The sequence below is a fragment of the Drosophila simulans genome, chromosome 3R, assembly GCF_016746395.2.
Source record: "Drosophila simulans strain w501 chromosome 3R, Prin_Dsim_3.1, whole genome shotgun sequence".
Taxonomy (NCBI): domain Eukaryota; kingdom Metazoa; phylum Arthropoda; class Insecta; order Diptera; family Drosophilidae; genus Drosophila; species Drosophila simulans.
The window spans coordinates 6,739,795-6,766,124 of NC_052523.2; the positions used below are offsets into that span (position 1 = coordinate 6,739,795).

At 41.3% G+C, this 26,330-nt stretch overlaps 2 protein-coding genes across 19 annotated transcripts in view; one reads left to right on the forward strand and one right to left on the reverse strand.

Moving 5' to 3' along the window:
- Positions 1–26,330, reverse strand: part of LOC6727447 (dystrophin) — a 136,888-nt gene that overhangs the window by 88,299 nt on the left and 22,259 nt on the right. For 11 of the 18 annotated variants that reach the window (XM_016175581.3, XM_016175599.3, XM_016175582.3 and 8 more), the window contains 15 exons: positions 26,190–26,277; positions 23,889–24,926; positions 23,564–23,793; positions 22,989–23,150; positions 22,768–22,927; positions 20,604–20,699; positions 20,404–20,536; positions 14,631–14,794; positions 14,441–14,546; positions 2,843–2,911; positions 2,441–2,531; positions 2,250–2,370; positions 2,053–2,186; positions 1,853–1,946; positions 1,708–1,788 (listed from right to left, as the gene is read on the reverse strand). In XM_016175581.3, the coding sequence (XP_016034044.1) occupies positions 1,708–1,788; positions 1,853–1,946; positions 2,053–2,186; positions 2,250–2,370; positions 2,441–2,531; positions 2,843–2,911; positions 14,441–14,546; positions 14,631–14,794; positions 20,404–20,536; positions 20,604–20,699; positions 22,768–22,927; positions 22,989–23,150; positions 23,564–23,793; positions 23,889–24,926; positions 26,190–26,277 (2,767 nt within the window). Of the gene's footprint in view, positions 1–1,707; positions 1,789–1,852; positions 1,947–2,052; positions 2,187–2,249; positions 2,371–2,440; positions 2,532–2,842; positions 2,912–3,351; positions 5,107–14,440; positions 14,547–14,630; positions 14,795–20,403; positions 20,537–20,603; positions 20,700–22,767; positions 22,928–22,988; positions 23,151–23,563; positions 23,794–23,888; positions 24,927–26,189; positions 26,278–26,330 lie in introns of those variants that run through there. The other 7 variants (XM_016175589.3, XM_016175597.3, XM_016175605.3 and 4 more) reach the window with 4 other exon arrangements.
- On the forward strand, positions 17,682–19,246 carry LOC6727448. The gene is made up of 2 exons (XM_016176412.3): positions 17,682–18,239; positions 18,349–19,246. Exons 1-2 carry the CDS (start codon positions 17,835–17,837, stop codon positions 18,985–18,987), a joined length of 1,044 nt encoding a protein of 347 aa, XP_016034046.1. The 5' UTR covers positions 17,682–17,834; the 3' UTR covers positions 18,988–19,246.

The following is a 26,330-nucleotide window of genomic DNA, read 5'->3' on the forward strand; positions in this document are numbered from 1 at the left end:
TATCCGGTTTAGTTTAACCAAACTTAATGACAGTCTTAATATAAATATTTAAAAGGGAAAAATAAAAAGTGCAGACTTTTTCTTCCCCATATAATCAACAAAAAAAAGGTAAAGCTGGAGCTTTAAATGGGAAATACGCCTGCGCATTGAATATTTTGTTGAAGAACTGAATAATAATGGGAACAATCCGTGTCCTGGAAATTATCCTGTCTTTTAACCCATATTAAAAGCTTCCAATGAAAGCTTTTCGAAGGAAACCGAATTTCAAATAACTTTTAAATAATTAACGTGTACTTAAAATGTTCAAATAACAAGTTATGCTTTAACAAAATACTAATTAGTTAACTTAATTAACTTAAATAAAAAGTTAATATAATTTCCAAGTGTGTAGAGAAATATAAGTTCAGGGCGTATAAAAGGTATAAAATACCATTAACAAAACGCTCATCGTAAGTCCTTTAAATCCTTAACTTCCTATCGCAGAAAATTTACATTTAAGCCATTAACAATTTAAACCATTAACAATGGAAGCAATAAAATAATTGTAATTGAATAGAAAACAGGCGGAAAGAAGAACCGAAAAGCTCAATGCTGCAGACAAAGCCACGAATATTGAAAAAAAAGCGCCTTAAAATAATTATCTTAAATAGGCGAATGTAATTACAACAAAGAGGCAGGCGCACAAAACAATGAAAATGGGGCTGGTGATGACGCCACCCCCCTTCCCCGCCCATTTTCTTGCCCGTTCCCCCTCTTAACCAAGCCATTCAAATAAACAAACAAACAGACGCCGCAACATCACTTGAGAAGCGCGCGCGGCACACTGAACTCTCGAGAATATTGAGAGTGGTGCCAAAAGGGGCAGGGTCGGAAAATAGGGAAATTGCTAGACCATGGGGAGGGGAAAACCGCTGCCAGATGAGTGTCACTGATAAGTGCATCCAGCAAGTGGGCAGAACTCATTTGTGGCCACAATGCCAATTTTGATTGCAACTGCAATCGAGACACTGAGTGCTCCGAGTGGAATACTTTGTATGGTTCCGCTTTGGAATCGAATTTGTATACGGATACGGATTGGGCTCATAATGGGCAAGTTCAAGTGGTTCAAACTTAACCCTTGATCGGCTGCAGTAAATTAAAGCGGCCAATTGCTTCCGCTTATCCAAAAAGATAATGGGAATACACAGAGTTCAAGAAAAACTTTTTAATTAAGACCAAAGGGAATCGATCGAACATAATTTAGAGGTTAATAACTTGTTAATAAGTCGGCGAAGAAAATGTTTAGAAAACGCGTTTATCTGGATTATTATTAAGATCATTCTTTCATTGACTATGTACTCTCTAAGATCTTTTGTGTTCATGTTGACTATATAAAATATATTAAATCCAAGAATTAGACATCCAATAAATGAATCTTATATAGTAAATATTTCCCTCATATTCATATAAGAAATTCACATTATTTAGCATCACTGCATCCCATGACTGCTCATCATCTTTCGCAGTTAATTCGCAGAGGAAAAGTCAACAAAAGCGAATGGCAATGAACTTTCCACGAAGAGCAGATTGCTCTTTATACACTAAATAAATCTTTCAAGTGTCGTTCAATTGTTGCAGAACAAATATATCATTATGCCAGTACAGCAGCAGGGTATATTTAAACGATTGCAAAGATAAAGTCGGCGAAAGATGAAGTTGTACACTTACCTTGAACATTAATGGATTGCGTTCAATATCAGACTCGGCGTTTTCACAAAGTGTTTCCGTTTCCGAAAGAAAAGCAAGGAACTGCAAAATGAATATGAAACATTAAAATGATGTGTTTATTATGGTATTTAATGATGAATCTCACCTGATCCATGGCTCGATCAAAAGATTGAAGGCTATGCACCGCTGCATGCAGTTGCTTGCCACGATTGATGACTCCGCTGTTTAAGTTAGCATATCTGATAATAAAACAAGGATCGGTTAGCAAAGAACTCATACTAATATTAATACAAAAGGTCCCTTAGAAATCTGAAAATTTCTTGCCCACTATTTCACTTGACTCACCGTTGATTGATGACCTCCGTCATCTTCTTGATCCTGGTGGTATCATCATTGGGATAGACGGCAATCAGTTTCTGGGTCAGCTCATTGAAGATATCGAAGTGTTGTTTGTTCTGGTGCAACTCCGCATGGAAGGACTGCCCAGGGAAAGAGAGAGTGGGTGTGAGAAATGCCAAGTGTTGATGGTAGTTAACACATACCTTCTGCTCCTTCTGCTGGGCCTCCAGGATGTCGGCCGTGGTGGCAATGGTTCCCATGCGCTCAGCCCGCTGCTCCATGCGGGCCAGCCACTTCTCCAGCTCCAGGCGCTTGGCCTCGAACCTGCGGTTAATTTGAGATGGTGACAGGGGGTTAAGTGGTCGTCCGGCGGTTAAGAGGGGTGAAAACCTACCGCTGTGAGTCGCTCAGCATGTTTTTCAGTTGGGCAGCTCGCTGCAGGACACATTGCGACGTCTCATCCCAGTGTTCTCGCAATCGGGTCACTGTTGAACAATTAAGCGAATTAGTTATTGATGTCAGTGAATATCTGCTGTGTTATAGTTAAATAAAACCACATTAAATGTCAATAGTAAACAAAGATTAGCCCGAGTTTATCACAGTTCTCTTTGGTTTATTGCCCGGCCATGCAATTTAGTAGGTATAATAACTTTCGTTAGCAATTTGCTTGGTCAGCTCGGCTGGTTCAGGGTCATGTGTGTGTGCTGTTATGGGTTAAGCTTCAGCCCTGTGCGGGAGGCAGGTTGGGGTTAAGTGACAACACAAACACACTAGCTATATCCTTCGGTGTGGTTACCTTTCAGACAGCAACGCATATAATCTAAGTCCGCTGAACAGTGCGGTGCTAGGGAAAACTGTTTCAGCTCTACGAAGTCGAGAATCGAGAAGAAATAAATAAATTAACCAAACATAGAAAGAGTAAGCTATTTTCAAAAATAATCCAAACAGGTTTAAAGCAATAAGAAAAACCGCCAGTTGTTTTTTGTTATTTAAAAACAAAATTAACAGTAAATTATAATATTGCTAAATTCAGTAAATAACAACTTGACTCATGTACATATAAACACTTCTTAAATTTACACAGAATTTGGGATTTCAGTATCGGTTTGTTTTTGGGATTGGGTCTGGTATAGGTTTAGATCTATAGTTTTTGCGCTATTATTCTCTGTACAAATGATATACTTAGTTAAGTATTTATGCTTAACAAACCCTTTTTATAAGGTGTTTATGGGCACTTCGTTGTTAAACGTTTCTGGCAGATGCTTAAAGGGCAGGGAGAGGAAAACCACCTTTGGGAAACCTTACCCTGAATGCCACCGCTTGAGTTCTGGGTGAGCTGGGTTTCGTCGTGCGAAGACCTTCTGCGCATGCGCAGCTCCTCCCGCGACAGAGCACCACTTCCGGCGGCCACTTGGGCGGCAGCAGCTGCAGCGGCCGCAGCAGCAGCGGCAGCGGCGGCTCGTGACTGCGCCTGATGTTGCAGCAAGGCGGCGGCGGCAGCGGAACCCGGCGATTGGCCCATATTGTGGACCACCTGTGGCGGTATGTTGCCTAACAATTGCTGGCGGATCTGCTCGCGGAACTCACTGCTCAGCGGCATTGGTGGTTGCTGCGAACCGGAAGTACCCGAATTTGCCACCGCATTTCCGGTGGACGAGTTTGCGGCACCACCTGCAGCAGCGGCCACGGCATTCAAATTGTTCTGAAAGCGATGGCGACTATATTGGAGCTCCAGTGGTAAGTTTCGATCCAGTGAGCGCATATGGTGCTCAATGGTGGAGCGCATGGACTGCTCCACCTGGGAATTGGAGCTCGATGAGGAGGAATTATTGAGCAGGGATTGCTGCTGGGCCTGGGCCCTCAGTTGCTTCAGTTCCTCCAGGGATTGTCGCGAGTCACCTGCTCGTCCTTCGTCCAAGGATAGGTTCCTTTCGTAGTTGGCCGTTCTGAGATTCACCGAGCCACCGCCCAGATGACGAGCACCTGCCGCTAGGCTAGCCTTAAAGCTCAAATCGAAATTGTTTTGGACTGCAGCCTCCATGTTCCTCAGATTCATTTGCTCCTGCATGGCCCGTTCCATGTTGCGCAAGCCACTCTCAATTCCTCGCAGTGCATCCTCCGATCCGAACTCCTCTGTGGGCGATGCAATCGATCGCTGGTTGATCTTCTTCGCCTCGCTGGCTCTTGTGGGCGCTGGCGAGGGTACAGGATTTAGGCCATTCTTGGAGCTCTGTTCGCTGAGGGCCGCCACGGCGGATTGGAGGACCAGTGGCGGCGGCGGTGGTGGCATTTCAAAGGGGTTCGAGCACCGCCGAGCGGCCATTCCCTCGGCGGAGAGTGTTGAATGCTTTTCGGGTGGTGGCGGCGGTTTATCCTTGAACTTCATGCCCGCCAAGGGGGAACTTTGTGCTGAGTTCTGAGCGGAACTCTGAGTGGAAGCGGGTTTCCTCGGCAGCGGCGGTGGTTGCCTCATGGTTGGCGGTAGTCCGGGCACCATCATCGGCTGTCCATCGGGCATGCTCTTCAGGCTGTGACGTTTGGGTGGTATTTCCGGTGGTGCCGCACGATCACTGGCGCCCCTCGCGGGAATCGCCGGAACCGGACGACTTTGGGTGGGCGGCAAGGGGGGCGGGGCACCGGTTTTGTGGGCCGGCAGCGTGTTAGTCGCATGCTGCTCCTGTGATCCCTGTTTCCTCAGCAATTGCTGTCCTCTGAGTGCCGCCTGGGCTGCCAATTCCGAGTTGATGCGAGGTATCTCGGGTGCGAGTTTCGGTCCATGTGTGCTGGAATCATCGCCACCCAAAGTGGGCGGGATTGGCGGCGGTGGTTTGGCAGTCATATCGATTTCCACGCCTCTTCACAGCCTTGTGCGTTTTAAAGGATTTTCCCGAGACTTTTATGTTGTATATTTTGTTTTGTTGGGTTTGCGGGATTTTAACACTTCACTTGATTTGCATTATCACGCTGCGCATTATGTGCGTTGAAATGTTCGATTGGCCAGCGGCTCTTCACTCAGTCTCAGCCGGAATAAATGTATAAAAAAGTGTATAAAAAACGGCACTGTTGACATTGGTAAAACGTTGAATGTTAATGGTAAACATAAGCTCCACCTTGCTCTCTCTCTGTTTCTCTCACTTTCTCGCTCTCTTTTAGATTTGAGTTTGTTTATAAAACGTGCCGGAAACTTAACACAACCAACTACCACAAGCAAATACTCCAAAGAGCAAAATAAACAAAAGAGAGTGCGAAAAATACTCTTAATTTCGCACTCCATTTGCGCCATCTTCTCAAGTTTCTCTCTTCACCGCACACACACACACACATTCACATCTTGATTTTCACCACACTTTGCGCATTTTCCTGCGCCGGCTGTTTCTCGTTGCATACTTCTTGGCACTGCGTGCTTTGTTCGCATATACAAACAGTGGGCACCAACTAATGGAAACACTGCCTTTTTATCTTTTCAGGGCTATTTACAATGTGACATGAGTTAAAAATTGAGTCTATAAGTGATTCATTGATTGAAGTCAACTAATTTGATTGATTACGATGAACAGAATAAGATATCCACGAAAAAAGGTTCAAGGAGAAAAACAATTTTCAAAGTTTTCGTAATTTTGGCGTATTTTTGAAATAGTGTTGGAAAGGGGCAAGTGAAATTAAAGTGTTTGAATATTCTAGATTCTAAAGAATAAAAATCTTATCTCTGAACACCTTAATATGTATTTTCAACGGAATGTTACTATCTGTGGCACAAGTGGCTTTCCAATATATCCTATTTCTCTCTTATCCAGTGTCTACTGCACATTTCTTGGCTGGCCGTTCCGCATACGAAATCAGGGAGCTACTGGCAATGCTTTCACGCATTTCGAAGTCGGTCCTGCTGCTGCATTTAACTTTTGGCACCTGCAACAACGCCAACGCAGACATGTAGTGCGCTTTATTGTGATGCCCGTTCCCGGGCCCACCGCCCGCCTGCTCCTCCTGCGGAAAAGCCCATCCAGGCACTTCCTTGGTGGCAGGTGCATTTAACTTCTGCCACAGACACAAACACAGACACGCTGGCGAACAAGTGCAGACAACAATGTCGGGACGATGGCCATTTGGCATACGGGGCATTTTCAGTTTCCACTTGTGATTCTTTTGTTGCCCGTGTGCGCCTCTGTTGCATATTCAACCCGGCTCAACTGGCAGTCGTGGCAGCAGCAGCGGCACTGGCAAGACTAAAAACTATTATCCTGACGACCCCTTCTGGCAACTGAAGGTTCCTGAGTCCTTCCTTCCTTCCGTCACCGACTTACAGTTAATAGGTTTCTCGCTGTAATTTTTACGGCCGCGTCTGCCGGCTTCTTGATTATGCAGCCGTCGCCAGATCTATTTAATTTATGACAAAAGTTGATTATTTAAAACTTCACTCGCAGCTGGAGAAAGTTTCTCCTGCTCCCTTTTTTTCGACTGCCTCACAATTGCACTCAATTAGCTGGAGGCTTTTGCAGAAAGTTGGGTAAAGCGGATTAGCGGGCTGTGAAATGACAACTAATGGAAATGGATTGTCAAAAACTTCTGTCAGATTGCTGATTTGTCCAGAAAGTAAATGAAATATGTCAGCAATACGAAATTAAAGACGCAAACTAGTTAAAGGACCCATTTATGTTGCAGTAAATAACTAATGGTTATTTGATTTGTCTATGTCATCAGGCTGCTATCCATCAAGTGCATACAAAACTCATGAATTAAGTATGCGTAATTCCTCAAATCGACAATATGCTCCACATTCGCTTGATTATCCCAATAACAAATACGTTTGGCCGGCCCTTCACAAATAGGGCTCAATAAATTCAATACCCATTGGACCCTTCTCTGCGTTGGCTTTTCTATTTCCCAGCTAGCCCTAATAACACAATAATGGCTTCGATAATGAGAGCAATTTTTCCACGACACTCGATTGACACATCCATTGTTCTAGGCTCCACCAATCATTAATCATATTTACCTCCCCTTTACTCTCAACGCCCAGACAATTCCGACAATTTCTCATTTTAAGTTTTCAGCTGAGACTTGGGCAAAATTTGCTTATAAATAGTCAGAAAGCATGCTATGCGATGAAACTTCGGTGCTTTGCGTTAGGGGGAGGTGTGGCTTCAAAATGGGGCCGATGCCGCTTGTTGGGGGCAGATACATAGATAAACTATTTTTATACAAGACACGTTTTCTGCCATGAGATGCGGGCGATACAGGCGTATGAAATGTTTGACTGCTCCGCCTAAAAGTATGCAATCAAGTTCTGAGCTGAGTTGTGGCGCTTGTTGATGAAAGTATCCTTGTATTTCTTGCTCAAGTTATTTTTTAAGTTTGCTGCGGTTAAAGTTTTAGCCATAGCCGGAGTAGTTTATAGGATACACAAAGAATGCTCAAGACTAAATGGATATTTTTCTGGTTGGTGAACCATTTAATATCACAAGAAAATGGGACCAATGGTCTTTTAAGCAAAGTGTGGTTAAAAAATTTATGGAAACAGAAAACTATTGACTAACTTAGTTAACAATGATATCTAGTAGTTTGAATAGTTCCATACAAGATGCCCAAGAACTTTTGAACTGCTTTTACTAGCACTAAACTACCTTCATGGAAATGTGTATTCATTAACTACAGAACGACCTAATCAACCATCTTAAAACATTAATTTCTGTCAGTGCAGTTGTTGCGCTGCTTGTTGCAGTAGTTTCCGCTTTGTTGTTTTAGTCCTTGTTGATTTTTGCCATTGAAGGAGCTCCATGATTCGTTGTGTTATTTTTCCACGCTTTCCATTCGTTTCTTTTTGCCAGCGTTGCTGTTTTTGTGCTTCGCACGGAGTGGACTCCAATGAATTCCTAGACGCACACACTCACACACGTGCGCTCAAGCACACACACACACACAGAGAGAGAAACAAGCTCGCACGCCTTAAGTTATGCTTCACATTTTTTCTGCTGCTCTTCAGGCTCGTTCCGTGTAATTTATTGAAACACATTCATTTCTCGCTATGATGTGAGCAATAGCAACAACAACAAGGGCAAAAAACGACCGCCATCAGAAACACGCCCACTTTATTTAGCCAGTTGTTGTTGTTCGTCTGCTTTTTGTAACGCATAAACTTGGTTTATTGAATATTTATATGCAAATTGCGGACGATTTCGTGAATGCACGGTCTTTTTTCTGCTTTTGTTTATCCTATTTGATTATTCATTTGTAATGGAATTTCATATTTTTCTATAATTAATTTCTATGGATTTATGATGGGCTTGTAAAGTGCTTTTTGTAATTTATATAAGCGTTTAATGGCAATGTGGATTAAACTTGTTTATTGGGGTTATATAATTGTACGCATTTTTGTACTTAGTAGCTGTAATTAGGTACTGGAATAAATCCAATAAATTAAATTACATTTTTATAGGTTTTATGGTTTTATGATTTTTGAATTTATTGATTATTGATATTATTTTCTTTCTTTCTTATTGTGCCATTTAAGAAGAATCTTGAGTGGAATGAATGAACTATTGTGTTCCCACTGATTTTTCTATTTATTCATTCCTGTCTCATTTTTTATGCGGAATAATAACAAATATTGTTTATTTAGCTAGCGAATTTCACGTTGTTTTCGTTATTTGTTTTTTCACAGTACGCTTTTGCCTTTTTTTGTTGAACAACATTTTGCGGCTTTTTGCCACCCTCACGTTTATTGATTTACAAATACGGCGGAGAGCGAGCGAGAGGGGTAGAGTGGGCGAGCGAGTGAGAGAGCGAGAGGGGAGCAGGGCAGGGCAATAAGCCGCCGCAGACACAAAACTTTAAATGCCGTTTTGTGGTTTGACTTTGCTTAGCTTTTGGCTTGTTAGCCCCACTAAAACTCGTGCACACACACACACACACTCGATTGGTTCGCTAGTCGAGCCACGATAATGTTGCATCTAAATTACAATTTGTTGTTTATATTGTTATATTTCTGCCGGAAGCTCTTACGCGACGCGCACCGTGCAGAGAAAACGTGAATGGCTCCACGGGATTACACGGAATGGATTTGGATATGGAGGAGTTTCACAACCGTTTGTACGTAGTCGGAGCCAACGAATGTCCTGACAAGCTGCTCGCAGAACTACGGACCCCCAAAGCGGACAAAGCGGACAAAGAAGAGACGGAGAGAGCGAATAAAGGAGAGAGAGAGAGAGAGCGAAAGTCACGGCGTAAATTCAACACGGCAACGCTTTTTGTCCAGCTCTCCAAAAGAGCGGCAATCAGCCGACTAGCAACCCCCAAATGGGTAAACAAAAGGTGAGCGACCAAAAGGGGAGCGCTCTGGTGGGGCGAGGGGTGAGGTGGGGGCCGGTGGGCGATAGAGCAACCCCAAAGCAAGTTTACTACCAACACACTGAAAAATAATTACCAGTTGCTGAAACTTTAGCAGAATATGCACGCTAAAAGAACTACTGATATTAAAAATATAAGAAAATATTATAAAATATTCTAAGAAAATATTATTTATCTAAGTAATACTTCAGATAAAGTATTTAAGGGAATTAATTTTCAGATCTTTACTTAAATGCTAGTATTTCCTGCAGTGCTCACACCCACCACCCATTGTAACTTTCCCAACCGTACTTTCTCCCGACTTCCGTGATGCTCTCTGTGTATATTGGGTTCACCGGCATTCCGGCAGTTTTCTCCGGCTGCTCTCCGGATCCACTGGCATTTGTTTTGCTAGGGTTCCGTGGGGAGCATGCGCATGGGGCGATGCGATTTAGCCGGAAGACATTCAACCTTCCTGCCACATGTTGTGCGTACGTCTCTGAACCTTGACAACTGATAAGGATTATTTTTGCACAGGGTTGCGGCAGCACACCCACCGCACGAAAGAGAGGGATGCACTCGGGCAGAGAGAAAGAGAGATAGAGTGAGCGAGAGAGAGGGAAAGCGAGGGGCTTGAGCGGTTCGTTGTGCCATTGATGGAATTTGATGTTTATGTTATTGTGGTCTTAGATGTAGATTTTCTTTTATGGGTTGCGCAGTCGGGAAAAATGCTTGGTGTGCATTGGCCTTAATTAGTTGAAGAAAATATGAGAGGAAAATGGAGGGTGGCTGTCGAGTGATAAGAAAGTCATTAATGGGATAGTGGGCCAAGAAACTAGCTGAATAATTAGTTCAAAGGTCGTTACGAGATGGTGGACAGATATTTGAGTAGAATGCAAATTGGATTTCTTAGGGAATATACTTTATTATTCTAAGGTTGGATAACCACAAGTTAGAAAAGAAATTGTGAATTGAAATATTCATGCATTTTTGTATAAATGTAAATTTCGTGCGGCATGACAGAGACTGAAGGAGCCGCAACTTCATTGTTATGTCCTTGGGCACCCAGCAAGTGCAACCTTTTTAATGAATTTAATTAAAATTCATTAGACAACGAAAATTGTTAACGGCATTTCGGTCATATGAGATGGCCAGAGGCAAAAACAGAGACAGACAGACAGACCGAGAGGAGTCCAGGCACAGGACACGTAGTCGGTTGTGCTGGCCCAGGACAATTTGCGTAATGAGTGAGTGCATGGAGTCCACACCTTTTTCTCCGCTCGCATCCTTTTTATCCTGCCCTCACTCCTTGCAGCAGGGCACTGGAATTTCATTTTTCCGCAGCTGAAAGAGGAGCACACAACTTGGCTTCGCCCCAAGAGAAGTCTGGGCAAGATGTACCAGGACACCCAAGGGCATTCGGGGTGACACAAACACACACACGCACAACCAAACAAACAATGGCACACACGCGCAACCGAACACACTTTTTAAAAGTTTCCCCGAAGCACCTATAACCTGCAATGTTTAGACAAATTTCCCGCATACTTTCGTTGCACAAAAAAATTTGTTCGTGCGCAAAACTATTTTAGTGAAAATAACTTACGGGGCTGTGAAAGGCTAAAAAGGCTCAAAAGCCGGAGCTAAAAGTCTAACAACCATGACAATAATTTCACATAATGCTTACTTAAATCCCACCAACAAGGGGGCGTGGCAAATCGGGCGTACCGGGTCGCCTTTGTGTCATAAAAGGTCTGAGGTTAAGCAGCCATAGAGAGACTCTTGCTTCACTTCACTTTTTGAGTAATTAAGAAAAGAAACAAGACGCGTAAAATTGAACTCAGCAAATAGCGACTTTTGATACCCTTTACCTAAAAAAAACTTTTTAAAAAGTTATAAATGTTTTATGAGGCATAATGTTGGGCACACTTTACAATGTGAGTTACATGTATACCTATTATTATGAGCTCTTGAGTTTTAAGAAATTAATACACTTAAATTTTTATTTAAGAACAGGTTTTACATATTGTAATTACATTTTCGTTAGATTCATGTGAACTTTTGTTTATATACTATACTATTTCATATTCAAAATAATATTATATTTTATTATATCTTTATCAAATGGTGTAAGCATTAAATAAAATTTAAATGAAATTCATAAATTCATATTTATATCCAACAATTTTTCTCTCACTGTGCAAGCAGAGCGAACTTGCACTTTAAAGCAGAGTAGCCAAAGCAACGAACTTCTTGAAAGCGCAGACACATGCCAGGAAGCTATGCCAAACCATTGAAAAGAAAGCGCTCGACTGGGGGGAGCACCAACTTTGGATAAAGAAGGGGTTTTTTGCAAACACGAGGGAGGGATGGGGGGGCGGACTGCCTTATTATTCCAGGGGGATGGGCGGTATAAGAGGGGCAAGGCCTATTAAAGCGTGTAATGGCGTGAAGCGGGCGTGTGTAGCGCCAAAACAGAAGGAAAGGGGCTGGATGGGTTGTGAAGTTGAAGGCGTTTGTGAGGCAAAAGGCTGCAATTAAAGGCAATTTGGGCGCCAAAAGGAGGGGGGGAGCCGGCATAGTGTGGGTGAGAAGCCACTGAGCCTGTGCTTGGCCAACGGAGTGCGTTGTCCTTTCAGATAATATGCTCGCAGCTGGCTTGTTGGTGTTGCTCTGTTGTGGCAGTTGTTGGCCAAGTTGCAGCAACAGCCGCTGCACTGAAATTGCATGTCAAAGACAGATTTACGAGCCAACCTCAACGCTCGCACAAACACACACCCACACACACACACTTGTACTTATACACTCGCCCCCATCCGTGCGGTCTGGTATTTTATTTATGATAAGGACTTTGGGGTCATTTGGGTTGGCGAAAAGTTTGTGCGACTCCTGGCCCAAAAGTGAAAGAGGGGAAGGAGAAGCGAAAATAAGGTGCAGCTAGACGGAGAAAAAGGGAAGAGACAAACCGCCAACGAGATAATGAATAATGGTTTAATTAAGCCTCACTTTACGAAATACGTAATTAATTGGAGCTCTTTGCTTCATTTTCAACCACTTTTGCCGATAATAAACTAGGCCTGGCCGCGAACAGTTTTCCGTGGAAAACCTAAACGGGCTTTGAAAAGCAAATTGAAATACAATGCCGCCCCAATGGACATATTTTCGGTTTGGCTCTTAGCCAATAGTTGGAGGCAACATTGAAACACTTTAAAATACCCTATTCAAGCGAACAGCCCTTCATTATGAATATAAGTAAAATGAAATATAAATCTTAATTTACTTTAGGTAAAATATTAATAATAAATGGAAATATATTATTATTAATAATAATTAATAATGCAACTAAAAAGTTAAGAATGATACTAAATACGTCGCTGAAATGTCATATTTAAAAATAAAAAACTTTTAACAAACTATGGGTGTGCTAAAATCAAAATAAAATGAATTACTATTCAAATAAAACCCTAACAAGCTCAGAATTGTTATGTGGACTATTATTTTTTTCAATTTTATAATAATAATGTATGTATGTGCAACTGCAGGGCACACAGCTCTATACGAAGCACAAAAAAGCAAAATTCACTTGCTGCAAGCAACTGTTGGCATCTCCATTACAAAAGGCCCAAACAGATGCCCTCCCCCGACCTCCTCTCTCCACACACACATATGCACACTCATAGAGGCAAACATACACACTTATAGCAGGAAAAAATAAGGCAGAAATGCACGTACAAATGGCCGAGATGAGAGAACGTGGCCGACAAGTTACAAATGTTTATGACAAACCAAACATCATAATAATGTGTAACAAGCAGTGCAGGCAACTCCCAGCTCATCTGGCTCCTCTCGCCCATACATACCACCCCCTGGAACTGCCACCCCGATCCCAAAGAGCATGAAAATATTTCAGTTAGCATCCTGCTGGCTGGATATTTTCCCATTTTCCCCGCCGGCTGCCTCGCTTGTCAATTAAATGTCAACTGGCATAAATGTTGCATGCCGCTTGCTCAACTGCTACATTAAAATTCCGCAGAGAAAAAAGGCAAATAAAAACGGGAGAGTGAAAGGGAATGAGAGTTTTCTCTCAAAGGAGCGCTCTTTACCCGCATATGCTCTTAGCTCAGTGGCTGTCAAACTGCAGGACTCACCACGACCTGAAAGTATGCAATCATTTGTCTAACAAGCAAGCGGAACTCTCTCTTTTGTCCACCTTAGTGTGAGTATTTATTCTTGACATTGTTTTGAGTCAGCCCGTTTAAAGAGAACGTTTTTGAATTGAAACAAACCGGCTACCGAGGTTCACGGCCCCTTTATGCAAATGTTGACAGTCCTTTTAACCACACTGCCACCGCTTCTCTTCCCGAATCCCCTTCGAAAACATTCCCCTGACTGAGTTAGCAATTTTAAGTGGCCATCCGCTGGCTTCTGTTGCTGTTCAGTACAACACTCATATGTCTCGCTTTTCCCCTTGCCCGCTTTTCCACATTCATACGCTCACCTACCCATATCCTTGCATGCATTTTGTCTCGACCGGCGGAAATTTGTTTGCACCGAAGTGATTTCTGGGTTTCGCTACCGGGGGTTTTCGAAAAAGGAAATGGATCCGTGTTGTACAGCCATCAGCCGTATCCAATCCCCTTGGCAGCGGAGACGGAGCAGCTAACAAGGCCTAATGAAATTTCCATATGTGAGCCAATTTGCACAATTTCATTCAGAAATTAATTGAGATTCGAAAATACACTTACGAATGGGCAAGATGAAAAACTATTTGCAGAGTCTAATCAGTGCCTTAGATAAAATATTTAGTTTTGTTGCAAGTTGGCAAACATTTAAGTCTTACGGTTGAGAAATTTGACGAACAATAAGTTTTGCATTTGAAATTATAATGCTTCTCAGATAATTATTCAGCATTTAAGATTTGTAATAAATCACAGAACTCTATACACAATATCAGAAATATAGCATATATGTTTATAGATACGGGGCAGAAGATTGATGATCATCAGTAAGGACATTATCTTAAGAAGTCACTCAGTACATTCAAAGCCCCCATAGTTCTTAAAGGACTCACCTTTCTCCTGGAGTTGCTGCCGTTTTACGTCGCCTTTGAGCACTTCCGCCGTGTGAACCAGTTCGTTGAGCTGCGGCTTTTTCATTTTCAATTCACGCAGGACTTTCTGTGAACGGAAGATATATGTGATGTGAGAAAAATGGATATGGGTGTGAACCCGACTGGGTGTGTTGAATTTCATGGGGCGCACCTCCTGCTTCTCGATGGCCAGTCGCACTGCATCGCCATCGTCGACGAGCACGCTCTGTATCTTGATCATGTTTTGTTCCCAAGTCAGCCAGTCGGAAATTTGCAGCACCGACTTATCGAAGCTGCCGGCCAACGCTCCAGTACCACTCGGCTCGTTATTGTACTCTGCAAGAGGAAAAAAATGGGACAAATTGAAATGGGATTGAAAATGAAAGAGGAACGAGCGTGGGGAAGGACTTCTTGCTAATTAGCCTGTCCTTTTAAACAGACCCACACAATCATCCTGTGTGTCGCTGCTGATGATGACTTGCTACTCATTAAACAGCACCAGTTGTGGTTTTGACCCTACCCAACTGACCACTGCTGGTGGCATACTTATCGAGGTCACTGTAGCTGCATATTGAATTATGGATTTTCATTCTCGACCACTACTCATCCAACTATTTTTCTTTATTTCTGGTGTGGCTTGCCACTTCCCCCTTGACTTTGTTGCACATTTCAGCAAATGGCAAGTAAATGAAAAACTATTTCAATGAAGCAAAAGTTTCGAGTGTCTTGGTTGATGGCTGTACAATGGGATACACATCAAATTTACGAATAAAATACCATAAATAAATTTTAACATATAAATGAAATCTGTAAGGCAATTAAATTAAATATACTGGCATAATTTTAGACATTTTATTAAAAGTCTTAGAATTTGAACAATTCTAACAAACCACTAAATAAAGTTTTAGAATATTGTATTTAAAGGGGGAGATTATGTCACGTATTTTTGCCAACTTCAAGCGAATATCTAACTAATGTCAATGCAATGAAAGCGAATCACAATGAAGTAAGCTCGCAAAGTACAACGCATAATAATATTATTTTAACCCCTGGACTAAAGTTGGTTCCCCTTGCATTATTTCACCAAGTTTTTCCATTAAATGACAATTTTCAATTGCAAGCCATTCAAAGCAAACCATGGTGCAAATATTTCAGAACTCGAAGAAGTAAAGGAGAAACACTTGAAATACTTGAGAAAAAAGAGTAGAAAGGAAATGTAAAGAAAAGCTTAAGTAGGCGCAGAGCAAAGGCACCGAAAGGAGACTGAAAAAATGGCCAGGTGGGTGGAGACGGGTAGATCCTTCTGACAGTTATGAAAGTTTCTCCAGGCCTGAGTTTGCCAATAATCCGGGAAAACAAAACCAAAACAAACTAAACTGAAAATGGAGGGACCCGTTGGTTTTTTTTTCTGCTTTTCTGCTATTTTGGTTTGTAGTTTTCGCAGTGTCCCTCGCAGGATTAGGCCGGTCTGCAAGGACAGGGGATTTTGGCGACAAGTGCCAAGTCCAAGGAGGACAGCTAACACGGTCCTGGCCACTAGCGGGATTCAGGACATGGGACATGGGACACGGAACGCAGGCCGCGTCAAGTTGTGGCGTCTGAAAGCATTTACAGTGAGTGAGCGACTGAATGAATGAGAGTTCCAAGCCCACAAGAAGCTGTTAAGCAAATATATGCACTGAGAAAAATATTCAATATGACACAATTATTAGTTATATTTAACATTTAGAAAAAGGCTTAGCATTGTTAGCTATCCCGAGAAATCTAAAAATGGGCCAAAATCAAAATTATTAAATGATTTTCATGATAATCAGACACATTTAACTGTTGTTCAAAGAAACCTTGAACGTATCATGAATGTTCATTTATTGAAGTATTTTTTTCTGTGCATAGAAAAAAAGAAAACCAGAAAGCAATAATAACATGGCTGACAACCACACACATGGTCGGAAAACACGTTGAAGTAGCAGTGAAACACGTTAAGTGTAAAATTTCTTTTCACTCATTCTGATGAATGTTTCAGGTAGGCTCCATATACACAAACCCCTTTTGCTTTGTACTGTGCCATTCACAGGACAGGTGCAAAGTGGTAGAAAATATCATATAAAGAATAAAAAAAAAATAAAATACACAGAAAATGAAAAGAGCTGATAACATTCCCTCCATTTTTCTTACTCCCACGCGCCCGACTTCTATCGTTAAAAGTAAACGGGCTCTACCAGAAAATGTCATAATTCATTAAAAGCCAAAGAAAGCGTGAAATTCTGGGCTCCTTCCCATTCTCCCCTTCAGTTGTCACTCAACTGAGGAGCGTCTTCCTTTTTCCTTCAGTCGGGGAAAGTCCGAAAAGGTCTTTAAGACAGACACAGTGACATCTTAGCGGAAAGAAAAGTCGTTTTAAAGTTTTCGCTTTAAGTGATGGATGACCTTGATGGGCTTTAATTTGTTACTTATATTTTGGGAAATGTTTATCGCTGTTTTGGTATTTACCTAGAAGTAATCCGATTCAGCACCTTGATTATTTATTATTTATTTATATCTCACAAATATATCTAGATTTGATTCCATTCCATTATTTGGAGTTTTTCTATTTAAATTGTTCGAAGTTACGTTTTAATTTATTTTGATCATTTGTAATTATATATTTAACTAAAATACTATTTTTTAAATTTGAAATGAGTTAATTTTCACTCAGGTTTTAAAATTTATTATTATTTTCTGTCGTATTGCATTATAAGTATCACTTCCACCTTAGAGTTTTTACTTCCTTGCCGCTGAACGATTTATTTTCAAATGTTTCCTTCTTTGTGCTCAACAGCTGATTAAAACGGTTAAATCGAATATAGCTTCGAAAAGCTCAGGAGGAATTCTAAAAAAGCTTGAACAAAGCGAAAATTTCCAAAAATATATCCTTCAAAGCTTAAACATAGGTTAAATTATTGTAGAATTACTTTCTTAGCCCAACATTACATAAACGTTTAACTTGAGATATAATCCATATCACGTATAGACCAAATTAGTTTCGTCCCCTTTTTTAATTTCAAATTGTTGGTGATAAGATATATTTAAGCCTATGAACAATGTTGTCTACACTCTGTAAATACATCATTTTGAGCGACATCTATAGGCATCGCAACACACCAAAATTCGTTTGGTAGCAGCCAGCTTTTGTCGAGCTGTACATACATGACTTTAAAACTGTAGTCTTTCACTTGAAAAAGGTACAAATTAGAAAGAACACATCTAATTATCATTTAGATATTTGTCATGTTTAGCTAGAAAAAAAAACCATACACTCAAAAAATAAAAAGAAAAACAATTGAAAAAGAAAACAATTCATAAAAAAAAACGTTAAACAACAAAAAACACAAACGCGATGCGAAATTCAAAGAAAGATTCGTTCAGGGAAGAATATGCGAGTGGGACTAGGAGGCCACACAACTCGCTGAATCTGGTTGATCGGGAACTTTCTGTTTTCACGAGGATACCAAAGCTAAAATTCCAATCCGTGGAGCCCTTACCTATCGCTTCCAGGGACTATGGGCTAATGAAGTCCTCTAATAAGTCGTCGACTCCATATCCTCGCGCGCAGCAAGGAGTTGATGCCAGTTTACTAAAGGCTCGTCTCATAATGCGTACTGGTTCTGATAATCGAAACCATTCACGCCCGGAAAGGCCGGAAAGACCGGAAAGACCGGAAAGGCCGGAAAGGCCGGAAGACGGAAGTCCAAGTATCAGCGATGGGAGCTCTCACAGGTGGAAAACCCTGCCAAAATCTAAGGTAATGTTTGCATGATTACAAAGAAAATGTAACTTTAAACAACACATTTAAGAAGTATTCTTTATAATTATTTACGAATTTCTTTCAAGCCAATTGCACTTTTTTTTAGCCATCGGTCTCCGTATTTCGTCGCCCGTCGCTGACTAGGAGTATCAAGGATATAGTTGCCGTTGGCACTCCGCATCCAAAAAAAGGCGTGGCCTTGAATCCCAAGGTACTGGGCCGGCGGCTGACCGACATAAATGAAATGTTATGGAAAACAACCGATATGAGCGAACATTCAATGCCAAGCCTGGTGAAGCCGAAGGGGTTAAAGACGAAAAGAAAGGTCCTGCTGGCAACGCCCGAGGAAAGTCGAGAATCGGAGTTTTTGCATCGCCCCGTAGCACCGCCAAATGAAGAACTGGTCGGTGAGGGTGTGAGCCCGCGGTTAACCCATACCGATTGCGAAGACACGATGTGCTCGATTTGCGAGGAATTCCAGGAGCCGCAGCTAAGTTTCGCAGAGCGACGCAAGATTTCCCAGGAGGGGGAGTACACCATAGCAAAATACGGCCGGAAAATGAGCGATATAATGATGGCGGCCCCAAACCCGAACCAGGAGGTTGACGACAAAAGTGTGCGTTACGCAAAGAAAGCTAGTTTAGAGATGGAGAGGTATATGCGATCGCAGGGCCTGGTCAAGATATCAAACGATCAGGTTACCATGACCAGAAATATGGCCCGTATATCGGCACAGATGAACTGATCCCTTTATGGATTACATGATCACTGGTCACGAGAGGGATTTCTTGTAGCTTAGCTAGCAGGATTGCCAAAGGATGAGAGATTTCTTTACCTACAGCACTCCTGCTGGTTAGAGGTACAAGACTTCGATGTAGTGTCTATATATATTTAACAATTTGGATTTTATATTATGTAAATTGTGGTCAACTTCTCAAAAACGATTCCCATTAATGGAAACTGTATAATATAATTGAAATATATATAACACGATTTAAACAAAGCGAAAGTTTAACTAAATAATTCCTTCTTTAACTCCTGCCACAAAACCCCAAGTAGCTGGCATGCCAAATGTGTATTCAACAACATATGTCTGCATCTGTTATGGAATCTAGAAAAGGGGTCTACAACATGGGGAACATGGCATGGCCACCCACCTCCCACTGGGTAAGTCAACACCGAAAACATTCACATAAAATGTCAAAAGTGCCATTGACATGGCACATTTGGTATCTGGCTGCCCTTTTCCTATAAAAACATAAACAAAAAACGGAAATGGTGTAGGAAAAACATCGGGAAACATCGATGTCCTTTGTATTTTTAGTTATTAAACATATATGGAGACGAGTGTAACTTGCACCAAAATGCATTGTAGCTTACGAAATTTTTCTTTTTAAGTTGCACATAAAAATTTTTAAACGCTAAATGTAAATCAACACACAGTTCAAATGAAAGTGCACATACGCCGAATAGAATTACAATGAAACAAAAACTTGTACGTGCTGTTTCAAGAGTTTTTGTTTTGTTTTTGTTGGCCAATGATCAAATTATTTAGCCAGTAAAAAATGTTATTAAATTTCAATTATGTGAACGTTTGTGTGCAGTAATAAAACCACAAATCATATCAATTAATTTTGGTTAAAAAAAAAAAAAAAAACAGGAAATTAAATTTAGGAATTTTTATGTAATTTGCATAAACAATGGAACGCTAGCATACGTATGTGCTTCAATAATTAATAATTATAAAATAAATGCAATGTACTGCTATCTTTTCAAATTATTCTAAACTACATATTTGAAGCAATAACTAATAACTATTTAATATTCGTTTAAATGTCCTCTCGTTTGTGAAGTAAATAATTGAAAGATAATTTGATTAATGTCCTGTGCTGGCAGCATTCAAATAAATGCCTTCTGGCAGGATGAACACACTCGAAAAGTGCTCATCCCAAAGTTTATCCACTAGACCAAGTCCACTCTGACAGCTTGTCTACATTTAAGCAGTCAACTCGAGCGTAAACCAAACAATTGAAGCCAATTCAACTTGCCGACAATCAACAAGAACATTACGAACGTTACCATTGGGCTAGGTTGGGATGCGATCTCTCTAAGCTTCCAGAATAAAACGAACTATTTCAAACAATTGAGTGGGCAGACTTACCGGAACGACAGCTCATGGTGGACGCACTGGATGCATCTGGGCGCTCCTTGCCATTGGAAATTCGGGGGCCATTTCTTAGTTCCGTCAACGAGAGCTCAATGGAATCCGCATGAGCTATCAAATTGTTTTTCGTCTGCAAAATGGCAAGGCATGCTCAACGTAAGGGTTTTCAATGGCTAGCGAAAAGTGTGTGGGCAAACCTTTTCAATTTCGTTCATCATGAGGGGCGTGACCTTCGGCATCTGGGCGTTCTTGCCAATGGCGCTGACAATCACCTGCAAATCGTCGTGCCGCTCCTGCAATCAAAATGGGGAGATGTAGTGTAAAAATACAAAAGAAAGTGAGTTTTAATATTAAAAGATATTTAACAGCGAATTGATTGCATCTGCATTTCCCTTTAGTGAGATACTTTAGTTCACTATATTCCATTATGCCACTGTCCGTGAATATCTTTAATCTGTCCTATTGAAATTGCAGGATACACAGATGTAGTTAAGATTAATGTCAACAAATTATATTCTATATATAATTATTTCGAATTAAATGCAGATATCACGTCAATCAAATAGTCAACAAAATTAAGAGCTTTCATTTGTACACATTATAATTGTTTTAATTTAAAGAAATAGAATGACGGGAAATAGCTATTTGAAATGAAAGTGTGATGCCCAGGAAATTTTCAAAGTTAAATTCGATTGCATTACTGCATATCGAGTGAAAATGAAATCGACTTTAAGCGTCGAGCAAGAGCATAATAAAGCAGGTATTAAATGCATTCGATACTCTTGAGCTGCGGCAACTGAAAAATAAATGGCAGTTCGAAGCGGAAACGGAAGCTGAACAAACACATACACGGGCGAGCGAAATGGCCACCGCTTGGGAGAGTAGCAGCCAACGGCGATTGGAATTCAATTTCAGCTGCAATCATGCAGGGACTCTCTTTCACTCTCTCAGGGTAAGGAACAAATGAAGCTGGTCGAGGTTGGGCGGGACGCAGGTGGGCGTGGATGGGGGCGGAAAACCCTATCACCTCTTTGACGGCGTTTGTCAACCAGCAAAATTGCATTTGTGGGTCGTGAATGCAGCGCGATGCAAACTGTTGCAGACGATCCGGTTTTTGCTGTCGAAATTTCCCTTCGCGCCAAACTGAAATTTCCGCAAAATTTACAATCAATCACTGGGTCAACAAAGAAGCGCCCGCAAACACATCGGAAAATTTGAAAAGATTTTAAAGCTCTGCAACCGCTTCCCAAACGAGATGGTTCGCTACTGAAGAGGCGCAAACAAAAAATGGGCAAAAATAAAAACAAAAGGCCTCATCTCGCCGGCAAAGAGACGAATTTACATGTTTGCGCCTCTTCGAAATAAATTTTTTCCCATTTTCAATCTTTTTTCCGGCCCCAAAACGCTTTGCTCTGTCTGTCTCTTCCCCTCTCTGAAAATACAAAATCTTTTTCTATTTTTGATTTCATTTTTCGCTTTTTTTGAAACGCTGGCGTTTGTCGCCGTGCTCGCTGGTGCCATAAAATCAAACAAAAAACTGAATAAATAATACATATAAAAATAAACAACAAATGATTGCAGTGATTAATGACTCTGTTGCCTAGGGATGGAACTTGTTGAAAATGTTACATTTATTATAAGCTGCGTAGCTGTTAGCAAAAAGTTGTATTTCTTTCTCTTTTTTTTATGAATGGGCACGTATTCGAAATGGGACCTTCTCAAAAAGTTGTCTTTAAACCTAGAGTAACTTTTTCTTAAGCATCTTTTCTTCTTATATTCCCCAATTTGAATACATATACTGTGCTTAAAATTTTAAAAACAAAATGCATTCAAGTCCTATACAAAATGACACTTGTCATTAAAACATTTCATGTTTGAATACATCATAACGTTTAAAGGAACATGTTCATAATTTAATAGAACATGACAACCATCATATCTTGCAACCCTTCAGAACAGACAACATCCTCAAGAAAATGAGCAGCAGCTCAGAAAAAGAACTCTTTAAATTTCTCTTACTCCACGATCTCTCTTCTGACCCACTAAATACTACGAATCTGCTCCACCGCCCAACTGCATGCAGATGTGTAACTGTGTCAGTCGTGTTTATTTTTGGGGCTTCTAATGGACCCATTTAGCTATGGTGGCCACTGCCTATAGATTTATAGATGTGTGCATCGAAATTCTCAAGAGGGCAATTAACTTGCGGCAAGAGACGAGCATCTATCGCCGAAAGATGTGACGCTGTCTTCGCAATGTCCACGTGCATGACTAATTGCAGCGATTAAATGAAAGTGATTTAATTGTAGTTTGCACAGGTAATTTACAGTGTATATTGGCATGATGGCCATGTAAACTTACGTTGATATCCTCCATGCGCTTCTCAAGATCACTGCTAGACTTTAGGTCAACGGTCTTTTCTATGAGAACGTTGATGCGACGCAGTCCCTTGGTGACCAGTTCCTCGATGTTCACGCTGTCCAGTGGAGGAGCTGGTGCCCCGCTTCCCGAGGTCTTGGATCTATGGAAATTGAGCTTAATGAGTAAGTGATAACTATAGATGTCTTAGAATGGTGCCTTACCTGGCTTGCTGCACTTCTCGGAATTGTTCCCTCAATATTATTTGGGTGCGCATCACCAGGCGGGATATGCTGCCCTGTCTTCCATGGGTTTCCAGAACCAAGGAGTCGCCCTGGGATATCAAGGTGGCTGCATCGGGAGCTATTAGGAGCCGCAGGTCCTCTCTGTAATAATTCAATCGAATATTGCTTGTTTAAGATATCATATGTACATTTTGAGCTTACTTGTGCCATATTGTGGTACAAACTAGGTGTTAACTTTTTACTAGTATATATTACACTGACTACGTCTTTTCGTTTTCTCATCCGTATGATAATTAGCTATTCGTAATATTAATACAAACTATAACAAGTTGTCAACAACGTACATCGTAAAAGAAGTAAATACATATGTAACTTTTAGAGTGACCAGCTTACGAAAATTATGATAATACTTCGTGTTTTAGAACAAAAGTGAACATGCGAAAAATTTAAATGGCTTTTTAATATCTTTTTTTAAAGACTTTCCCTAAATTTCAAATCTTAAATTAATAAATAGAAGCACTCTTCTAAGGCAAGTAAATCATAATAAATCTTACGCTTCGCTTTCGTGACACTGTTCAATCTTGGCCTTCGTAAGCTTCAACTTGTAGATCATCTGCTTGGCCTGCTTGTCGAACTCCCGCACACGATCATCCAGATTCTGGGGCTGTTCGCTGAGCGGGCTTTTGAGCGTTACATTTGAGTCATCCACCGGAGAAGGCATCGATTCCAGGACCTTGCTCAGGAAAGGATTGGGCTTTTTGGTAGAGGGCGTCTCAATGCGACTCTGTGTGGATAATTAAGAATAATATTTCTGGAGTTAGTATTGATTCTTTAAAACACTTTGGGAAGTTGATTTGCCAGGCCTTTCAACCAAATTACCGTATCACTATCGGAGTCAATGGTTGGTGTCATTTCCAGCGAGAAACGCGGTATATCCTCATCGTCGGAAAACACGAGAGGCTCAGCATCGAAACCGGATTCTTTGTCGGGACTATAGAAACTATCGCGACCGGGTGATTCGGGTTCCAGAGCATCCATTTCTGGCTGCAGTTGGCGCCATCGTTTTGGCTTGGAGACTTGCGCTGCCCGTGGAGTATCCGGTGTTTTGGGTTCCTCCTCTTCGGAATCGCGCAGGATATCGCGCTCATTAGCTACTCGCTTGCGTTTCTCATCGAAGGAAATGCGGCGTTTTTCCACCCTCAGGAACGGAGTGCTTGTATTCTCAGCCGAGGGACGCAGGAGGTCCTCCTCTTGTCCCGCCGAATCTTCATCGTTATCCGAAACCTTGGGCAGTGGAGTCTCGTGCAAGGAGTGCTTGCTCTTCGATCGTCGCACCTCATTGCCCTGACTATCAACTCTAACCGATGAATCCGAGTCCTCGGAGAGATCTACAATCTGTACGGTCTCCACATATTCGGGTACAAATGGTTCCACACTCTCCAGGATATTGACGGTGTCCACGATTTCACCCTGCTGCGGTTCCAGATCAATATTCTGCACAGACATTTTATCGTTTTGGATGTTCTTCACCTTGATCTCCACAACTTGAGCGGGAGAACTTGGGGCCTTTCGCTTAGTTTTCGCCGGTTTAGGTGGTGGAGTGGATACCTTCTCGGGATTAAGGGAAATCTGCGAGAACAGAGTACTGGACTCGGCCAGCCGGAATGTTTGTGGTGGAAGGAGATCCGGCAGGACTTGGTCGCCAACCGCAACCGGAGTATTCTCCACACCCTTCGTTGGCGACTCCGAGGAACTGGTGTGGGCCGACGATGGCGATTCTCCCGATTGGGGTGTCCTAGCACGTCGTTGACGCACTGTATCGCTGACCACAACTATTTCCGTGTCGTCATTTTCGGGAGAGCTCGTATTTCGAGCGGCAAGCGTTGTGGCTTCATTGAAACGGGTTTTCAGCACATCCTGCACAACAAATGCATAGTTTGGTGTAAATTACAAAGCTCTGTAGACTCTCAAAACTAAACAAATGCATTTCTGAAAGCCCATGAAGCCTGGTATATAGGTATTTTTTACATTTAGATACATATCCTCCATTAAAAAAGCAGTGGCCACTTATTTATTAGCGTTGGTTGGTTGGTGGTGAGCGGTGGTAATTGGTGGATTTTTATATATATTTTTTTGTTTTTGGTGGTGGTGGTGAGCGGTGGATTGGAAGGATTACTTTTTTATGTTGTTTTTGGGATGGTTTGGACATTTGACGCCGCCACAACCAATCGAACGCCACAACAACAATTAGAGGGGAATCAAGTATAAAACTCTACACATTAAAATTGGAAGCGTGAAAATGACACCAAAGTTAGACCCCGTAGAGCTCTAGTGATACGGTGATTTCTGGTTTTATTCAATATTTATAATAATGGTTTATTATCTCTAGCTGGGGTGATGTGGTAGATTTGATGGTTTGGCATTTACCAGTACGGGTAAATGTTGTTGGTTCTGGATTAGCTTGAGGTGGAAAGATTATTTAATGGTTTATGAAACTGGCAAAATAAAAAGAACAATGGGTTGAGTAAATTAAGTATGGTAGAAGCGCATTATTAAGCAGAAGCAATTGGTTGTGGGATGTGTTGATTTCTGATTGGTTTTAATATAAAATGGATTAGTTTGTGGTCAACTAGAATTTAAAAATAATTTTATTAATTTTGATTTAATGGTTCAAAATCGAAGTAGAGAAACATGGTTACTCTAAAAAGTAAATGGCACGATATGTATGCTTAATAAATCTTTATTTCAAGAAATATATATCCAATCCCATTTTGTCTTGCTGTTGAGTACGATTTCAGTTTTAAAGCATCCCACATTAAATCAAGCTGTACATTCTGATAAATCAAATGATGTAGAATCGATGATGTGAAACAGAAGGAGTAAAAGTAGAGGAAAATTGAAACCCAATTCCATTTGCTTCGAGCCGGGTCAAAAGGTGTCCGAGTAGAAGCAGCCTCAATGGAATGGGAAGTGTGAGGCGACTCCGATGTAAAAGCGAAATGTGAGGTAAGCAAATAAAGACAAAAAAAACGAGTGTAAGCAAAAAACTGATACCCGATAACAAGCACAGAAAGAGGAAAGGATGGACCATATATTATGTACAGGTGGCAAGGACATTGTGGAAAGCGGAAAGGAAGCTTTTGCGTAATTAAGAGGATTGGTTTGCTTGCTCCGACTCACCACGACAATTGCAATTACTTGCTGCTGCAATTTCTCAATTTCCGGATTCGAGGGCACATTTATCTCCTTCAGGTCGTGCTCCATTGCCCTGCAAAGGATTACAATTACTAGGTGAAGAAGTAGATTAGGGGTTTACAGCAT